The sequence below is a fragment of the Triticum aestivum genome, chromosome 2B, assembly GCF_018294505.1.
Source record: "Triticum aestivum cultivar Chinese Spring chromosome 2B, IWGSC CS RefSeq v2.1, whole genome shotgun sequence".
Taxonomy (NCBI): Eukaryota; Viridiplantae; Streptophyta; class Magnoliopsida; order Poales; family Poaceae; genus Triticum; species Triticum aestivum.
This window is the reverse complement of record NC_057798.1, coordinates 677,220,161-677,238,928: the sequence shown is the minus strand read 5'-3', so window position 1 is coordinate 677,238,928 and position 18,768 is coordinate 677,220,161. Positions and strand designations below refer to the sequence as shown.

Below are 18,768 nucleotides of genomic sequence, written 5' to 3'. Positions count from 1 at the left end.
TTTTAATAAACTTTGGAGGATGAAGATGCCTCTTAAAGTTAAGGCATTCTCTTGGTTAGTAATCAAAAATAGGATTCTGACCAAGGACAATCTGAATAAAAAAGGCTGGAAAGGTGCTAAGTTTTGTGAATTTTGTGACTGTGAAGAGAGTGTGAATCATTTATTTTTCTCTTGCTCCTTAGCTAAGTTCCCGTGGAATATTGTGGGATGTGCTCTAGGGAGCCAGAGAGCTCCAATGTCTTTTTTTGACTTATGCCAGAACTGGTTGTCTAGCTATACTGGCAAAGATAGAGTAGTTGTTTTATTGGGTATTGCTGCTCTCTTGTGGTCTATATGGAAAACAAGGAACAAATCATGTTTTCAAAGTGTTATGCCTAGAGATCCTACTGACATTATCTTTCTTGTTTGTTCCCTACTTGACTCATGGAAAAATCTGCAGAAAAGAGGGGTGCAAAGCATGCTTCATCAGGTGTCTAGGCGTATCGTGAGGGTGACTCGTGATATCTTCAGAGGAGGGCATGGTTTGGCGCCGCATGTGAGAAGGATTTTGTGAAGCTAGCCGCTGGAAATGCTTGCTGGCTTCAAAGCATTTAGGTTATTTTGGTTATTGTCATTTAGTCTGCTGATACCTTTGTAGCTAGCGTAGCACTAGGCCCTTCCATGGCTAGTTTTGGACTGTTCGAAGCATCCTGATGTGGTGATATATATCAGTGGTGTGATGATTTGGCTGGATAGGCTGGAGCATCTTGATGTGGCTTCTAGATCAATGATGTAATGGTGGTTTGATGCCTTGTAAACAACTCTATTTTCATAATGAAAATGGGGGCCGTGTGGCCCCTTCGATCGAAAATAAAACAAAATATATATACACCATGGGGCCCTCCTTGGAGGGTGAGACGCTTCCCAGTTTACACTTTGCTCTTGAGAGCCAGCGTGTGTATGCGACATGTCTGGCTGACATACAACGAGAATGTTTAGTCACCATGACTTCTCTAGATCGGTGACTGTGTTTCATAACGATGTGTTGCCATCATTTTTTTTTTGTATTTTTGTATTTAGAGGGTCACATTAACGACAAGCAAGACATCATTTGAACATCAACTTGATAAAAAATCACCATGAATTATGGAGTGTGGTTCAAATTGTGTCGTAAGGGATGTCGTCCGTCGACACGCCAACGTCACGCCACAAGCGCACCCCCACTAGTAGGGAAGCTCAAGAACCCGTCAGGCCTCAGCTCAGGTATTTGATGAGAACGTGGGCCGGGCGGAAAACCATGGTGGCATCGTGGGAAATGGAGGGAGGGAGGGAGGGAGAGCATCATTTGGGACCACACACTTGTCGTGAAATCTCCCTCGACGCTGAGAAAGACCCATGGCTGACATGGGAGGCACACACCCTCACACATTTCCATGCCCGCTAGGCCATCACACACGCCTTCGCCCGCGACTCCAAGGCCACAACCGCCCCGACAAGTTGTAGGTGGGCTCGTCATGCATCATCTAGAGTTGTGTAAGTCTGTAAGACAAAGTTCCTGTCCACATTTCCCCTTGTCTGAAATATCGCTAATAAGTGATTAATAGCCCCATATACAGATGAACTATCTAGTTCGGCCGGAGTTTAGTTTACAAAATTTGAGTTGACGCAAAGAAAAGAGAGAAATGAGAGGGAGAAGGTCGCCGTAAGTTGAGTTTGCACGTAAGCTCGACAGCCTTCAATTTTATTTTTAAGTAGGGTCCAAAACGAGTTTGGAGGTATGTACTGGCATAACGCCGCATTGTCAGCTCGATATAGCAGTTGAATCATATTCAAACAGAATATAGGAGTTTCACATAATGATGAAATTAACATAGTAGGTCGGAGCAAGTTTTGACGTGCATTCTGTCGAGCACCTTGTGTGCGCCATTCTATCGAGCACCTTGTGTGCGCCATCCTATCGAGTTCGGCATGAGCACGGATGGCACGAACGAGGCATGCCTGTCCGGGAACACGAGCAGCCGCACACACGCCCACACGCTCTGCAGCAGGTGCTCGATGGGGTGGCTACGGGCCCGCCAGCCAGACACCGACGGCCCCCGGACACAGAGAGAGGAGTACGCCGGCAACAGAGCAGTAGGCGCTCGCGTACGGCAAGGAAGAGCAACCGCAGCCGCTCGCCACCTCATTCAGGCCGTCACCAGGTACAGATAGGTGCCGTTTTGGCATTCAGAGGAGTGCAACTGCAGCCCCAGTCCTGAAGCTCATTCATTCACAGACAGAACCAAACCATCAGTCACTAGAGTCTTCAGATGATTTAACTCAGAAAGAGAATCACCAAGGGGGGCCAGAAACCTGCTCCAACACTACAGTTATTACGATTCAGGCACTAGATTGCAAGCAAATGGATATAGTACACTACATACTGCAATATACTGTACACAATTGGTTGGAACCACAGTAGCTGAATTTCAGCAAGAGCCGAGTTACATGCGTATCAGCAACATAGAACTCCTACAAATTTGTGTTGGTTCAGAGGTGACAACACAGTAACTCAAGTTCAGCCCAAAAGCAGAGTTTTACATCCGACGCACGTGGTCGGCAATGACGTGACGAATCACCTCGAATGAGAAAAAAGTGTCGCTTTTATCCAGACAGTCCTTGAACTTCACCAGACCGCCGTCCTCAACGTCGATGGCGAAAACCTTGCGGGAGCACCTCATAAGAACGACCCCACTGCTCGCAGCATCCCCAACAAGCTGGACTGGACAAGTGTTGCTAGGGACATGGTCCGGTATCATTGTCTTCCATCTTGGGACCCACTCCGAACCACTCAAGGCAAAGAAGGTTATGAAGAATCCATTAAGCACAACCCAGTAGAGCTCCCCCCCCTCTAGAGACAGCAAGTGTATTGTTATCATCGCACAGCTTGTTCTGGACCCTTTCCACGGGTAGCACAATAACATCTGTATCACAAAATAATAGCGAATCAGGAAAGAGACATCATTCTGTGTTGACTCTCTAATTTTGACCATCTATGGTCGAGGAAACATAATTATTAATTGTAACAATTGCAGATTCACACTAATAATACTATGATCCAAACAAGACAGTATAAAGAAGATGCTTTTGAAGATTGTGTACCTGTCCTATGGCTCTCGATGTCCACAACCAGTAGCTTCATATTCTGGTGATCAAGGATGTAATGCCTCCCTGATGCAAACACTGCCCTGTGTGCCAATGTTCTGGAGAGGATAAATGGGGAGCCCATCTGCTTAACCTCCCAGAGTCCTGTAACGGAACTGAATGTCTTCAGAGACAGCTGTTCGATCTGTCCTATGCCTCTGAAGACAAGGAAGAACTTGAATGCGCCAGCCTCCCCTGGAACCAGCCCACCAGTGAGCAGTTCATCCGCATTGTGGCAAGGAGCCTCAGGTAGTGTAGTAATCTTCTGACCCTGGAAGGGTCTCAGGAGCTCAACAACCCTTCCTTGTCTGTCCCTGATAACTGCAACTGTCCCTTCTCGACAGTCGACGGGTCTTACCCATCCACGTGAGTGGTACACGAGATGAAGGAACTTGTTCAGCATGTTGGCCGCGGGCTCCAGCCATCTTAAGCGTGGCCCGTCTCGAGCTGCGACTTTAAGCAAACCTCTCTTTGTCTGCACCAAAGCAGCGACAAGTCGAGGTTGTCGTCCAAGATTATGGCAGGGACAGGGCAAGAGTGCCACTCTCAAAAAGAAGAAAGATGATGCCATGACGTTATTCAAGTCAGTCTGCATCGTGTGATGAACTAGCATCTTCTCGACCAGGTCATCTGGCAGACAACGGATCCATGGTTTTCTATCTGAGCTTCGTTTGCGCTTGGGCCTTTTGTGATCTTCAGCTGCAAAAAACAAAGTTCGGAGTTTGAATAGCATAATCCAAGCACTCAAAATCTCAGAAAAACACAAGCAACCATCTTCCTTCATAACAGCAGTTCAACAGTGTGCATTCCGCGTGCGAATAGGTTGGGAGCAAAATTAATCCAATCTCCCCTATATATGTATGCTGCACATCATCTAGATGCTGATTCTTTTTCTTTTGATCTATCACCTGTGAGTGTGCTTACAGTACCTATGACCTACCTTTCTACCTAGGGGTTGTATTAGAGATAGGCCTAAATAACATAGCTTGCATGAATAATCATACTTGTCATGGTGCTTGTTTTCACTATTTAACTATCACCTCGATAGCTTGTTAGTGTAACATTCTTTATTGAATCATAATCCTAGAGGCCTGAGTCATTTCCAATGAATGATCAACCCATTTGCTGCCTATAAGGTGTTCACTTCTGAATGACTCGTTAAAATTTGATGGCACACTAAACAGCATTTATTGAGATTCAAAACACATTTACTGAGCAATATGCAGACCATGAAGCTGCAGAACCTACTGAACCTACAAAATTTCGCCTATTAACTAGATGAGCGCTGCAAAACCTCCAGTGTTGTAGGATCAAATCCGTCAGAATGCAACGTTCTACCCTAAACCCCACCAAATAGTAAGGATTAATCGAATTAACACCTAATTGCAAACACAACATCTGCACAAAAGCAGAACATAAGAAGAACTGAGATGGGTGAAGCTACTAAACTTCCTGGACCGACAAAATTGCGCCAATCGACTAGATGAAATCATAACCTCCATTGTTCTAAAGATCATGCCCGTAAGAATGTAACATTCTGCCACATACTAGTAATGACTAACCCAATTACTACCTGATTGCAAACAGAACATCCGCACAAAACTAAGAACAGAAAAGGAACTGAGACAGGAAAGGACCAACCTGTCGGAACTGCATCCTGCCTCGCCGTGCTGCTTGATGCTGCAAGAACCCATCAATGGCAACGTCACAAACCCACAATGCAAGAACCATAGGGCCTATTAGACAATGGAGCGCTTGTTTCTGCTGGGTTTACCTCGATCGCCAGTGGTGGGGACGACGGGCGCGCGCGCTGAGTTGCCGGGGACGGGTGATAGGAGGTACACTTGGTGCTCGCCTGACATTGCCGCTGCGCCACCTCCGTGGCTGCAAGAAACCATGAATCGTGCAGCCAACTAAGATTCGGTTCAAGAACCCATCGAATTGAAAAACAAACCAATGAACAGCAGCGTCAAAAATTCACAATGCAAGAACCAATTAGACAATGGAGCGCTTGTTTCTGTTGGATTTACCTCGATCGCCAGTGCCGGGGACGACGGGGGACGGGCGCGCGGTCTGAGTCGGCGGCGACCGTGGTCATCTTCTTCTCCAGTTGGGGATTGAGGGTGGGGATGGCATCACTCGCCGGGGACGGGTGATAGGACGTGCACGCGGTGCTCGCCTGACTTTGATGCGCCTCCGTGCCTGCAAGAAACCAAGAAATTGCAGGCAACAAGATTCAATTCAAGAACCCAACGGAATCGAAAAAGAATCGTGGATTGCACCTTCAAGTGACAGGGCGTCGTCCCCGGGTGCCCTCGTGGTGAGGCCTCCAGGCCGCGTCGTCGCTGCCCCCGCCTGATGGCCGCCGCTGAAACCACCGCCTGCTGCAAGAATCCAAGAAACGCCATTCTTAGTAGCAAAGTAGCAGTAGAAGAGCAAAACCATTGGTTGCAGGAAGAAAGAAGCGAAGAAGAAGAAACATCAAGAAGAGAAGAAGAAAGAGACAGCAAGAAAGCGTGAAGAAGTGCAGAATCCCACGGACCAGGAGCAGGAGGTAGAAGCGCGCCGTGGTGTGCGGCCGTCGAACGTCCAGGCCCGGAAGTCGACCCAATCGCGTCGTTGTTCTCCTGCAGAGCGACCCGGTCGTCGGATGATGCGGGGAGGGGGCTGTCCTCCGGCACCCCGTCCGTCGGCGACAGGTCAAGCTTAGAAGCCATAGGAGAAGGCAGGTGGAGGCGGGGGAAGGAATTGCAGGCGGAGGGGGAGGAATTGGAGGGGCTCTTCGGGGCTCTGCCTCTCGCTGCGGGGAGGAGAAGAAGAAAGCAGGGAGAGGCGAGGGAGGGAAGAAGGAACTCTCTATTTGATTCGGCGACAGGAGGCCCAGGCCCAGGCCCATCGCTGTCTCCGTATGGAAAGTTTAGGGTGGGCTACTGCTACTAGCCTACTAGCAGCCTAGCCTAGCCTAGGCCCGCGAGGGGAGGGGAGCGGGCTGGTGCGATTGCGAGGGGAGCGGGCTGGGGCGGCGCGAGGAGGAGTGCGGGAGGCCCTAGGCACGCACGGAGGGGAGGGGAGGGGAGGGGAGGGGAGCGGGCGGCGCGAGGAGGAGTGCGGGCGGCGGCGGCGGCGGCGGAGGCGGATGCCCTAGATGCGCGGCGGAGGGGCGTCCGCCTCCGCCTCCTACCCCGCGTGTGAGGGAAGGAACCTGCCCTTGCTCCTCTTGTATGGACTCAACGCACCTCAGTTTGGACTTTGGAACCGGGGTCTCTGAACGAGGGGCGGAACAAGCTCGCTGAGGAGTGGGCCCAGGAAGACACGAGGCGAGACCAGGTGGAGAGCAACTTGAAATCCATGCTTCTTCTCCCACATTTTCTGTAGCCAAATTATCTATGTGTCTGCCTCTCTCAAATTGCAGGGTTAGCCAAGGATCCTCAGTCCACTCAAGAGACTCAAATGATGCCATTGCCCGTGGAAGTTGGGGGGATTCATCAGTCCAGTGAAGAGACTGAAGAAGTGGTGCTCGTTGAGGAAGCTGACAAGATTCACAGGTCCAGTGAAAGACAGAAATCGAGGAAGCCAGGAAGATTCATCACTCCAGTGAAGAGACTGAAATGAAATGGCGCTCATCACCGAGACCAGTGAGGCCAGTGAGAAGGAAGCTGAGGAGGTTCATCATTCCGGTGAAGAGACTAAAAATGGTCTCCATCGACGAGGCGGTGCTGCAGGCCACACCGAGATCCTATTCCTGTCTGTGGATAGATGGTACTCTTCTAGGTTCCTGGAGGCACCGGTTATATGATCTTAGTCCTGCTAGTGCTTGGCTTAATGGATTTGGGTCTATATGTCCTCTGCTTAGAGTTTAATCCATACACCTGGACTTGCTATTGGCCATGTGGTGCTGGTTATATCCCTAAGGGCTTGTGATCATGCCCCAGCATTAATTATTTCCTAATTTTAATCCTCCCTGCACCCTAGAGTTCATGTACTTGGCTCCTAGGTCATATGCCACTATTATGTTGCCCTGCTACTGCCAGTAGTACCCGTGCTTCTGTTTTGCTCCATCTCCTGACACTTAATTCCCTGGTTACTGTTTCAGGGCACAGCCAAAACCCAATGAGAAAAAGGAACATCTGGTTGTTGATGAGGTGCAGCATGAGTCTGTTGCAGAGAAGGAGAATGAAGTGCCATTCTTTGGTGCTCTGTTTCAGAGCGCAAGCAAGTCAACTGAGAGCAAGAAAGATCTGCTTGTTGATGAGTCTGTTGCAGTGGAGGAGAATGAAGTGCCATTCTTTGGTGCTCTGTTTCAGAGCGCAACCAAGTCAACTGAGAGCAAGAAAGATCTGTTGTTGATGAGTCTGTTGCAGAGGAGGAGAATGAAGTGCCATTCTTTGGTGCTCTGTTTCAGAGCGCAACCAAGTTGTTGAGATGAGAGGGGGAGTACCTACAGAGAGGAGGGCCGGTCGTGTCTTGTGACCTCAGAGTGGTTCCTCTTGTGTCTGGCGGCTCACCCTGGGGCAGGGGGAAGAGGGGCTCCTCTTCTAGGTCAGCACCTCTCATGGGCTTGGGCCCAAGAGACAGATCTTGATGGGCTAGGGCCCATACCGGTTCAACACTCCCCCTCAAGATGGGTGGTAGATATCTATCATCCCCATCTTGTCACACGCCAAGTTACAGTCCTTTGTTCCCAGTCCCTTTGTCAAGCAATCTGCAAACTGCTGCCCAGAGCTGACATGAGTAAGGCTGATGATCCCAGCATCAAGTTTCTCTTTAATGAAGAAGCGATCAATTTCCACATGCTTCGTCCTATCATGTTGAACTGGGTTATTAGCAATGGCTATAGCTGACTGATTGTCACACCACACCCTTAAGGGTCCCTTCCTCAAGAGTTTCAACTCGCATAGTAGGTGCTTCACCCAGAGCATATCACACAACCCTTGAGATAATGCTCTATATTCAGCTTCTGCTGTTGATCTAGACACAACATTCTGTTTCTTGCTTCTCCATGACACCAAATTTCCTCCCACAAACACACAGTAACCTGAAGTTGATCGTCTATCATCTTGACAGCTAGCCCAATCAGAGTCACTATAGCCATCCACCTCAAGATGTCCACTCTTCGCAAACCACAACCCTTTACCCGGAGTCCCCTTCAAGTATCTCAGGATTCTGTGAACAATATCAAGATGCCCTCTCCTTGGTTCATGCATGTATCTGCTCACCACCCCCACGGCATACGTAATGTCAGGCCTAGTATGACACAAGTACAATAACCTCCCAACCAGCTTCTGATAATCTTCCTTATTCACTAGCTCACCTGATTGTGCTGTTACTTGATGATTTTGTTCAATTGGAGTAGGGGCTGCACGACATCCCATCATGCCCATGTCACTCAAAAGATCCAAGGTGTATTTTCGTTGGCACAAAGATATTCCCTTCTCTGTCCGGGCCACTTCTATGCCAAGGAAGTACTTTAGATTTCCTAAGTCTTTTACCTCAAACTCCTTGCTCAAACACCCCTTCACTCTCTTTATTTCCTCCTCATCATCTCCAGTGATGATGATATCATCAACATACACTGCAACAATGGTGATCTTCTTATTAGTGTGTCTATAAAACACCGTGTGGTCACCATTACATTGGCCATACCCCATATTCCAAACAGCTCGTCTGAACCTATCAAACCATGCCCTCGGCGATTGCTTCAGACCATACAAGGATTTCTTCAGCCTGCATACCTTCCCCGTAGTCTGTTCTGTGCCAAAACCTGGCGGTATCTCCATGTATACCTCTTCTTTCAAGTCACCATGTAAGAAGGCATTCTTGACATCTAACTGGTGCAATTTCCACCCAAAGTTTGCAGCACACGAGACCAATACCCGTACCGTGTTCATCTTTGCAACTGGAGCAAATGTCTCATCATAGTCAAAGTTTGACTATATCCTCTGGCAACCAATCTAGCCTTATACCGTTCCACCTTGCCCTCAGGATTCTGCTTCACAGTAAAAATCCACTTACAACTCACTGCTTTCTTTCCTGCCGGCAATGTGGTTAGCACCCATGTCTTGTTTTTTTTCAATGCTTCTAACTCCTCTATCATCGATTCACGCCACTTCGGATCTTGCTTTGCAGCCTTCCAATCCCTAGGGATAGACACAGTTTGCAGAGAGGCAACAAATGCCTTATATGAAGGTGACAAAGCCTTGTAAGACACAAAATTGCCAATATCAAGGTCATCACAAGCATCATCCTTTGGCAGAGCCTTCCTTGCTACCTCACCCTTCCTTGCCGCTTCACGTGTAGGTTTTCGCAACGCAATGGGCAGCTCCACTGTGTCAGATGAGCTTGCCTCACTGCCTTGCTGCTCCCCCTGCACTCTTGCCTCACTGCCTTGCTGCTCCCCCTGCACTCTTGCCTCCCTGCCTTGCTGCTCCCCCTGCACTCTTGCCTCCCTGCCTTGCTGCTCCCCCTGCACTTGTGGTTGCCGCCGAGAGTACACCAGGGTATTCGTCTGCCATCGATCCCGAACAGGAACCTGGAGAGCACCAATCTTAAGTGTATCGACAGTTGGCTCGACATGAGCCCGCACATCATCATCAGTGATGGTACTAACCGGAATTGTACCCACTATTGGTTGAACCTGAGCCTGCACATCATTATCAGTGTTAATGTCCACAGGATCACCGTGAGTATGAGACACATCCTTCTCCCCCTCTTGACCATCATGCACAGGGTGTAGGTGGTCAAGCTCTGCAAACAATAGACTGAGATCAGTCGGCTCACCATAGAATGGCTCAGACTCCCTGAATGTAACGTCCATACTTACAAACCTGCGTTTTTCAGAGGGACACCAACATTTATACCCCTGCTGACTAGACGAATATCCCAGAAAGACACACTTCACTGCCCGAGGATCAAGCTTGCCAACAGATGGTCGGTGATCACGAACAAAGCAGGTACTGCCAAACAACTTTGGGGGAACAACAAACTTATTATCTCCAATGATCAACTCAGACGGAGATTTCATGCCAAGTATCCTGGAAGGTGTTCGGTTGATCAAGTATGTGGCTGTCATAACTGCATCATCCCACAAGAACTTAGGCACATTCATGGTAAACATCAACGACCGAGCAACCTCAAGAACATGACGATTCTTCCGTTCGGCCACTCCATTCTGAGGGGGGGTGTCCGGACATGAAGTTTGATGAAGAATCCCATGGTCAGCCATGAAAGCCCCAAAAATGTTGTTCACATACTCCGTTCCATTGTCCGTCCTGAGCACCTTGACCTGTACCTGAAACTGGTTCTTTACAAGAGCATGGAAGTTCTGAAAACAGCTAAACACCTCATCCTTGTGACGCATCAAGTAAATCCAAGTCATGCGAGAATAGCAGTCAATAAAGGTAGCAAAATACTTCTTCCCATTCATTGACACCACTGGGCTAGTCCATACATCCGAATGAATAAGCATAAAAGGAGATATGCTCCTGAGCCCCTTACTCACATATGAGGCCCGTGTGTGTTTTGCATATTCACAAGCATCACATGTCAGCTTGCCTTTGCCTATTCCACACATAACATCCGGAAATATTCTACTCATCTTATCAAAAGATACATGCCCCATCCTACAATGATGGATCATCGCCTGCTTCTCCTTATCCCCCATGGTCGCAGCACACACCAAGTCCGGCTGCACCTCCTGGTCCATGTACCAGAGCCCCCTAAGCCTGGTGCCAGTCCCAACCGTCTGGCTCGTCTGTCGCTCCTGAATCAAGCAACCGAACTTGTCAAGGATCACACGAAGTCCATTTGATCAATGAGTGCACTGAAAGAGACCAAATTGACAGGAAAGGCTGGCACATGTAAAACTGACGATAGGGAAATGGTCGGAGTACACTTTACTGTACCAACCCCTATGACTGGTTGTTTTGTGCCATCAGCCGTTTGTATAGTGCCCGTGTGAGAGGGAGGATGCTTAGTGTAAGATTCGAACACACATGAGTTACTAGCAACATGCTTAGATGCTCCAGAGTCAAGAACCCACTCTGGAGCACTCTCATTAGTAGCAAGAGATGCTCTTTCCGGATTACCTTCATCAGTGGAGGCCCAGTGAGCAAAGTCTCCATAGGCAACATCATCTACATCTTTGCCTTTGGACGTCCCAGTGTCTCCTGCAACGGCCATGTGAGCCCTCTGACCCCCTGAGTGTCCTGAGTAGCCACCTCTACCTCTAGAAGCCTGGCTCCATGAGGTCTCTGAGTATCCACCTCTGCCTCTAGCACTTCTACCTCTGCCTGCTCCCCCTCTGTTATATCCCCTGCCTCTGCCACGAGTTGGACATTCTCTCTTCCAGTGACCTACCTCCCCACAGATGTGACATTTGGTGGGATCTCCCCACTCCATGCGCTCAGTGACTGCAAATGTCGAAGCTGGCACAACCTTCATGTCTGCATGCTCAAGGGATAGGCGCACCTCCTCTTGAGTCATCGCTGCAATAGCCTCAGGAATGGTAGGCAGACTAGGTTGGTGCAACAGGGAAGCCTTCCTGCCATCAAAGCAACCTTTGAGGCCAGCCAAAAATTTCAGCACACGCCTGCGTGCCATCCACTTATGCCCTGTCTCGATTGAAGCCGCATCATAGAGTTCCAAGGGATCACAGTTATCCTGGTCAGCCCACAGAGCCTGCAGTTCTGCCACGTATGTCATCACTGACATGCCATCATCTTGACGCAGCAACCTAATCTTGTCCTCAATCTGAGCAATGAGCATGACATTGCCCTTGCCAGAGTATTGAGTGGACAGAATCTTCCATATCTCAGCAGGTGAGGATAGCCCCTCCACAGAGCGTCCAATGGAGGGCACCACGGAGTTCAACAACCACACCATAAGTACAGAGTGGATGACCTTCCACCTCTTGCCCTCTGCACTACTCGTGTCCCTTGGTTCTACAACGGTGCCCAACAAATATCCATCAAGCTCCTTCTGCTCCACAGCCCACAAAGCCCTTCTGGACCAGCTCAAATAATTTGTTGCCCCCTCTAGCTTCATGTCCAGGGGCGACATTTCAAGCTTTTGAGCCACTTCCTGTCGAGGAACGATGGCCCCAGAGTTGGACTCCGCGAGGATCTTAGCGAGCTTCTCCAAAGCCTCGGCAAGACCAGTTGGTTCAGCCATTGTTTGGCGGGATAAGCATCAACAGCAAAACTCAGCAACACCTCTTCTTCTCTTTCCAACCAGCAGCAGCTCCTCTCCTCTCGACCACTCCCCTTTCTACTCTCCGCTCAGCAGCACCACAGCGCACGCAGGACGCACGCACTCCTTCTCTCCACTAGTGCTCCTCCTCTGCTCCTCTGCCTGCTGCCGCTCAGCACACGCACGCCAGCAACCACCCCGAGCAGCTCCTCTTCCTCTGCAGCCGCCCGAGGACGAGGAAGAGCCCGAGCAGGGGCTCTGCCTCCGGTCCAAGAAGCAGCAGCAGCAGCCACCCGCGCAGCTCTGCCGGGCCGCTCCCCGCGTCTCTCGTGCGTGCAGCTCTCCTCAGCCTCCCGCGCGCGCGCCAGATCCGCCGCCACCTCGCCGGACGTCGCCGCCGTCTCCTTAGGCCCCGCCGTCGCTGGCCTCTGATACCATGTTGAGATGAGAGGGGGAGTACCTACAGAGAGGAGGGCCGGTCGTGTCTTGTGACCTCAGAGTGGTTCCTCTTGTGTCTGGCGGCTCACCCTGGGGCAGGGGGAAGAGGGGCTCCTCTTCTAGGTCAGCACCTCTCATGGGCTTGGGCCCAAGAGACAGATCTTGATGGGCTAGGGCCCATACCGGTTCAACACAAGTCAACTGATAGCAAGAAAGATCTGCTTGTTGATGAGTCTGTTGCAGTGGAGGAGAATGAAGTGCCATTCTTTGGTGCTCTGTTTCAGAGCGCAACCAAGTCAAGTGAGAACAAGAAAGATCTGCTTGTTGATGAGTCTGTTGCAGTGGAGGAGAATGAAGTGTCATTCTTTGGTGCTCTGTTTCAGAGCGCAGCCAAGGCCAATGAGAACAAGGAAAATCTGCAAGTTGATGAGGTGCAGCATAACCCAGAAGAGCCTGTTGAAGAGGAGGGAGTGATGGTCACCGACAAGGTTTCACAGAGGATGGATGAGGACGTGGTCACCCTCGAGAACCTCTCGCAAGCCACAGTAACAGATGCAGTCAAGGAGAGTGCCTTCGCAGATGTGTCCTTTGAAGAGGAGGCGGTGGTGGCCACCGATGACGGAGTGCTTTTACCGGTGACCTCACAGATGTGTCTGTTGAAGAGGGCGAAGTGGTGGCCGCCGAGGTGCCACACAGCTCGGCCATGGTGGATTAGACTGTCGAGGAAGTGGTCACCGTCGAGAACCTGTCGCAGGCCACAGTGACAGAAGGTGAAGGGGCTGTCAAGCAGAGTGATTTCACTGGCGACCTCTCACAGGCCGTCGACGCTGCCAGAGACTGCAGTAATCACATCACTTCTTCGCCGCTGTTTGCAGGCTTGTTTGAGGAACCAATGGTGTTTGAGGAGTGCTGAGTTAAGTCGTCACCGTCAACAACCTGTCGCAAGCCACAGCAACAGATGACTTCGCAGATGTGTCCGTCGAAGAGGAGGAAGTGGTGGCCGCCGCTGACGAGATGCCAAAGAGCCCAGAAACATTGGAAGAGAATGTTCAGAAAGTTGCCACCGTCGACAACAACCTGTCACAAGCCACAGTAACAGATGACGAATGGGCAGTCAAGGAGAATGCTTTCGCCTGCTCACCGGTTTTCGACGATGCCGGAGACTGCCGTGGTCAGTGGTCATGTTTTCCAAGCTTGTTTGAGGATGCCACCAAGTCCCTATCCACGGACTCCATCACCGTGGAGGCAACAACGGTTCCTGAAGCTGCTGCTGCGAAGAAAGTTACTGAACCTGTGGCAGTGGAGCAAGAGAATTGAAGCAAGGCTAACCAATCTGAAGCACTGGGTAGCCTGAGCCTATGGAACGGTGCCTAGTACAAGGAAGAAGAAGACATTGGATACGTTTAGCCTAAGGAGGCTTAGACTGAATCTCAAGGAGACACTGAATGACCAGAAGGTAACCACCAAATCGCCTCCATCTATATACTAAATATGTTAAGTGCATGTATGATTTTGTGTACTAATCTTGGCTTTTAAAATGCAGAACAGGGAACCAAATAGGGTGCCCCTCGGCAGGCTGGACGAGAATTTAGCGTCTAAATCGCAGAAGAGAGAGCACAATAGGGTGCCCCTTGGCAGGTTGTGAAACCATTTTCGTGAAATCTAAGAGCTCTGCTATACATGTGACGAACCAGGCCCAGAACAGCCGAGGCCGCATTTCTCTCTTGGTCAGTGCTGCTGCTACAAAAGAGTTGCCGCTGCAGCTGTGCGTCTCACCGCAAGTTGATTCACTTGGTCCATGTTGCTGCGCTGCACCCAGTCTGCGATGCCGTGGCTGATAAAGCAGACAGTAGGGCTAGACATGTCTGTCAGTTTGACAACTATCTAGGTGGGTTTGAGCAGGAATTTTCAGGAAAGGATTTCATCTTCAATCACCCCGGTGCACACAGCGCTTTATTGCCAGTGTCAGACAAGTGTACACACGAGGTGAGATGAACACACACCCAAGCAGCAAACTGCAGCGTGAGCATATACTCCCTCCGTCCGGAAATACTTGTCATCAAAATGGATAAAAGGGGATGTATCTAGATGTATTTTAGTTGTAGATACATCTCCTTTTATCCATTTTGGTGACAAGTATTTTCGGACGGAGGGAGTAGATGTTTTCTGCTTGTTGAACTGAATGGCAGTTAGTTTGCGGCGATCTGTTTAGTGTCCAAAATACCTTGACACCCTTCTAACTTCACTAATCAGTGCCTTGGAGATTACTACGGGTAATTTTATTTGCTGCTATACAACTGAACAACATTCAGTTTGGACAATTTAGGCCCACTTAATCAGACTATGTTTGGGATTTCACGCGATTTACATATATTAGGTTGTTAAATGCCCTACACCAAAAGGCTAACGTGTTATAGATGTCTGATCTAGTTGTGGCACTCTTTGTTGTTTTGTTGTGTTTGTTTATGGAATATTATTTTAATCAACTATGATGTAATAGGACCTAGTATATTCTAGCCAAAGTTTAATATTGAGTAATATTTAATTGGATTTTGGATGCCTGTTTCTTGTCTTTCCATAACTCATAACAAGTCTATCTGTGGTTATAAACAAAGGCTTAGGACCCATGAACGCCCTTTCTACACACGCTTAGCCTGGAAAATTCTGAAATCTCGAAACAGAATAACCACTCCATCCTTAGTTGAGAAAGAACAAAACATTTTCTTCTTAGAAACAGCTTCAGCAAGCTATTTATTGCCTGAGGATCCAAAAAAAAAATCCAACCAGGGGGTTACAGATATCAAATACTGAAGATAGAATAGACTAGAGCTTGGTTGTTGGGTATAGGTATAGAGGAGCCAAAAAGTTGAAGATTACATAATTAAGGCACAGCGTCCGGTAAATAGGGAAAAACATCTCCTAGCAGTTTCTACCATAAACTCTTAAATTGGCAATACAGTTATTGTGATGAGTTGATGAGCCAATGCTTTGTCCAAAGTACGTAGGAGTATATAAGAGCCATAGGATGACATGCTAAGCTGGTTCCTCTATCCAGTAATTTCCTTTTCAGAATGTGTTCTCCATTGGGAACAAATATGCCATTTTGCATTGGTGAGTTTGACCCCATCATTTAAATATTCTGGGTAGAATCTAGATGATGAATCAAACATAAAAAATATGTGTACAAGGCCCCATCTCATGGATCTTTTGAGCTATGGAAATTCATCGTGATTGATGAAGAACCTGCAGCAAGTTGTCAATGCTGATCTAGTTTTTCAGCATCAAAGTGCAACGGCAGATCCTTAGAATTAGCTGAAGAAAAACCTGTAACACAGGGCCACAAAACCGCGCTGTATTCATCAAACTGGCAACCATGTTCGGTGGTAGTGACAGAGGGCTTTCAGTGTACTTGATTTCTCTTTAAGCAACTAGCCAAATATGTGCATGTAACTTGTCATGTTGATAAATACGGCTTCAAACCAGATTGTTTCTGTTTCTGATGCCTGACTGTGACAGGGTGCATTCGGGAAGCTTGTTAGTTGTTAAACGAGTGAACACTGTTTATTGACCAGTATTCTGATATCTTAGTTGTAACCATGATGCAGTCTAATGTTAGGAGAGAAAGATCAAAACGACCTGATCCTCAAAAAAAAAAAAAACCTGATCCTCTATGCACCATCTGCAAAGGCACGGGGATAATAGATTGCAATAGCTATTTCGGTAGAGGTGTTTATTTTGCTCCCATCTTATCTTCTCTTGCTAATATGTTCTGTTTGCAGGAATAATAAATCATGTGGACCTTTTCATGTCAAGTGGCAAATATGTGAGGATAGTGCCCTAGATTGATGCCACCGGTTCCAGGGAGCAGGTGAATATCTAGAACACATGGGCTTTCATTTCACGCTCAATTGGAAATGAGCGTCATACAAGTTGAACGACTTTGTTAAAAAAAAAAGTCCACTTGAGGCTATATTATGACGTACATTTGAGGCTAACTGGTGTCTCTGCGGAGCTCTTCTATTGGCAAACTGGTGTTCACCGTGACCCTGCGTTGTTGAACTCGGCAAACACATATGAACTCGATAACGACCGATTTTTCAGTAGTTGATTATGCTTATTTTATCGTGAAAACTTTGATATTATGCTTATTTTTTAAAACTGTTTTCTCAGCAAAGAAAAACAAGATGTAGATTATGATCAGGGCAAGGACCATCAGTTTTAGTCACTAAATTTGTGTGCTACTCCCTCCGTTCCTAAATATTTGTCTTTTTAGAGCTTTCAAATGGACTACCACATACGGATGTATATAGACATCTTTTAGTGTAGATTCACTCATTTTGCTTCGTATGTAGTCACTTGTTGAAAATCTCTATAAAGGGTTTCCCCCCGCTTTTACTTACAAATCGCGTGAAAACTCTTTTACTTACAAATTGCCTATATTTCACACTTTCCTTTTTTGAGATTTCAGAAAGAAGGGCCATGTTGTGGAAATCTAAAGGTAAATGGTCTGGAACACAGAATAAATTCAGCTTCGTATTCAATAAACGCTCCAAAAAAGGAGAATTGCTCTCACAGCCTGAGGTAGCTCCGAACCCATGTCTCCTTAACCACCTCCCCCTCTGTTCTGTATCCACACTCCACCCAGCGACATGACTGCTTCCCTTGCATGTAATCCTTGAGAGACATGTAGACATGGCGGACCACATCTCCTCCATGGTCGTGTAATAGTAGCAGTACTCTGGACCTGGCACGGATGGATGGCAAAATGGCAAGGTACTGTCCGGGCCTATAATGGTCCAATCAAAAGTGCCAGGTGGGAGCATGGGATCACGGCGTAGGGCATGTGTCTGGCAGTGCTCGACACAGCGGCTTTGGCAACTCTCGCAGAACAGCCTCCTACAACAACTCCGATAGAAGACTGCAACATCAATACAAGCGCTGCCCTCACATTTCGGCAGCAAGTGTCGTCCTTGCCCTGGCGTTGTGCTCGGCGTGCTCGCAGCGCCTGCATCCTTCGTCGCGAACTGGGGGAGCGACGCGGCTGGGAAGTTCATCATCTTGAATGCGTGTCAGGCTCTCCTGGCACAAGACAAGGAATGCCAAACTGTCCCTGGGAAGCTTCAGTTGGTCCAACGAGTACAGGCTGTCCAACACTCCTGTACTGGCGTCGTCGTACCCTAAAGCCCGTCCTGTGTTCAGCAGGATCCTTTCATTGTTATCTTCGTCTATCTCCACCGGCATTACCACCTGACCCCTCGCGAGTGAATAATCAGGATGGTGGTTGAGGCATATCTTGTACGCACCAACCCACGAGGACACGTTCTTGGGCATCATCCATATGACCATCTCTCCCACACTGGCATTCACGGCCACGAGCGAGAGCATTCCCTTTAGCTCGACAAGAAACGCATGGCGACGGTCATTCTTCATGCTTTGTTCATAGGGAAGGGTGTTGAACGCACGAGCGGAGATGTCCAAGGCAACAATGGCACGCTCATGGTCACCAGGTCCTCGGTTCCTAAGACGAGCTTTAGAATGTTGAATCCCAAGAGTCGAACGCCCTGGTTGGCCGGCCTCCACTGCCGAGTAGGATCTCAGGGCGCGTAAATCTCGCAACCGAAATGCGTCCTATCCTTGAAGAGATGGACCACCTTGCGCTCTTTGGTCCGATCGTCGTACACCAGGCCGGCGCTGCTCGATTGCATCAAGCCGCGGTGGTGCTTCGGCAAGGAGACACACTCCCCGGTGCGAGGGTTACACACCCAATAGGTGCCGGAGCGGGTGTCCGAGAAGAGCATGGTGCCATGGCAGGGCTTGCTCGACAAGCACATGAAGTCGACGCGCATGTGGTTGATGGGGAAGAGTGGATCTGCGACGGAGGCGCCTCGAGCGTAGGAGTAGACGGCCGTCGATTCGTTGGGTGACGGTGCGAAGACGACGAACTTGTCCATGCCGGGCGCGGGCATCGGCCTTGGCAGCGTA

The 18,768-nt window shown here is 48.8% G+C and overlaps 4 protein-coding genes and 1 long non-coding RNA gene across 5 annotated transcripts; 2 read left to right on the top strand and 3 right to left on the bottom strand.

Moving 5' to 3' along the window:
• Window positions 1–2,383: 2,383 nt before the first annotated feature.
• LOC123046657 (uncharacterized) lies at window positions 2,384–5,929 on the bottom strand. Its single transcript, XM_044470063.1, has 7 exons — window positions 5,705–5,929; window positions 5,445–5,546; window positions 5,193–5,364; window positions 4,937–5,046; window positions 4,804–4,842; window positions 3,121–3,861; window positions 2,384–2,942 (listed from the first exon to the last, which is right to left on the bottom strand). The coding sequence occupies exons 1-7, from the start codon at window positions 5,877–5,879 to the stop codon at window positions 2,839–2,841; spliced, it is 1,443 nt and encodes a 480-aa protein (XP_044325998.1). The 5' UTR covers window positions 5,880–5,929; the 3' UTR covers window positions 2,384–2,838.
• Window positions 5,930–6,629: 700 nt separating this feature from the next.
• LOC123046660 (uncharacterized) lies at window positions 6,630–7,583 on the top strand. The gene is made up of 2 exons (XM_044470065.1): window positions 6,630–6,921; window positions 7,256–7,583. The coding sequence occupies exons 1-2, from the start codon at window positions 6,776–6,778 to the stop codon at window positions 7,581–7,583; spliced, it is 474 nt and encodes a 157-aa protein (XP_044326000.1). The 5' UTR covers window positions 6,630–6,775.
• Window positions 7,584–9,046: 1,463 nt separating this feature from the next.
• On the bottom strand, window positions 9,047–10,822 carry LOC123039386 (uncharacterized). The gene is made up of 4 exons (XM_044462581.1): window positions 10,772–10,822; window positions 10,413–10,507; window positions 9,987–10,054; window positions 9,047–9,906 (listed from the first exon to the last, which is right to left on the bottom strand). Exons 1-4 carry the CDS (start codon window positions 10,820–10,822, stop codon window positions 9,047–9,049), a joined length of 1,074 nt encoding a protein of 357 aa, XP_044318516.1.
• On the bottom strand, window positions 10,682–12,330 carry LOC123046658 (uncharacterized). Its single transcript, XM_044470064.1, has 2 exons — window positions 11,247–12,330; window positions 10,682–10,921 (listed from the first exon to the last, which is right to left on the bottom strand). Exons 1-2 carry the CDS (start codon window positions 12,328–12,330, stop codon window positions 10,878–10,880), a joined length of 1,128 nt encoding a protein of 375 aa, XP_044325999.1. The 3' UTR covers window positions 10,682–10,877.
• An 814-nt stretch (window positions 12,331–13,144) lies between these two features.
• Window positions 13,145–17,347, top strand: LOC123046661 (uncharacterized). Its single transcript, XR_006422497.1, has 3 exons — window positions 13,145–14,242; window positions 14,330–14,772; window positions 16,566–17,347. It is a non-coding gene; the product is annotated as an uncharacterized lncRNA (long non-coding RNA).
• The last annotated feature ends 1,421 nt before the right edge of the window (window positions 17,348–18,768 follow it).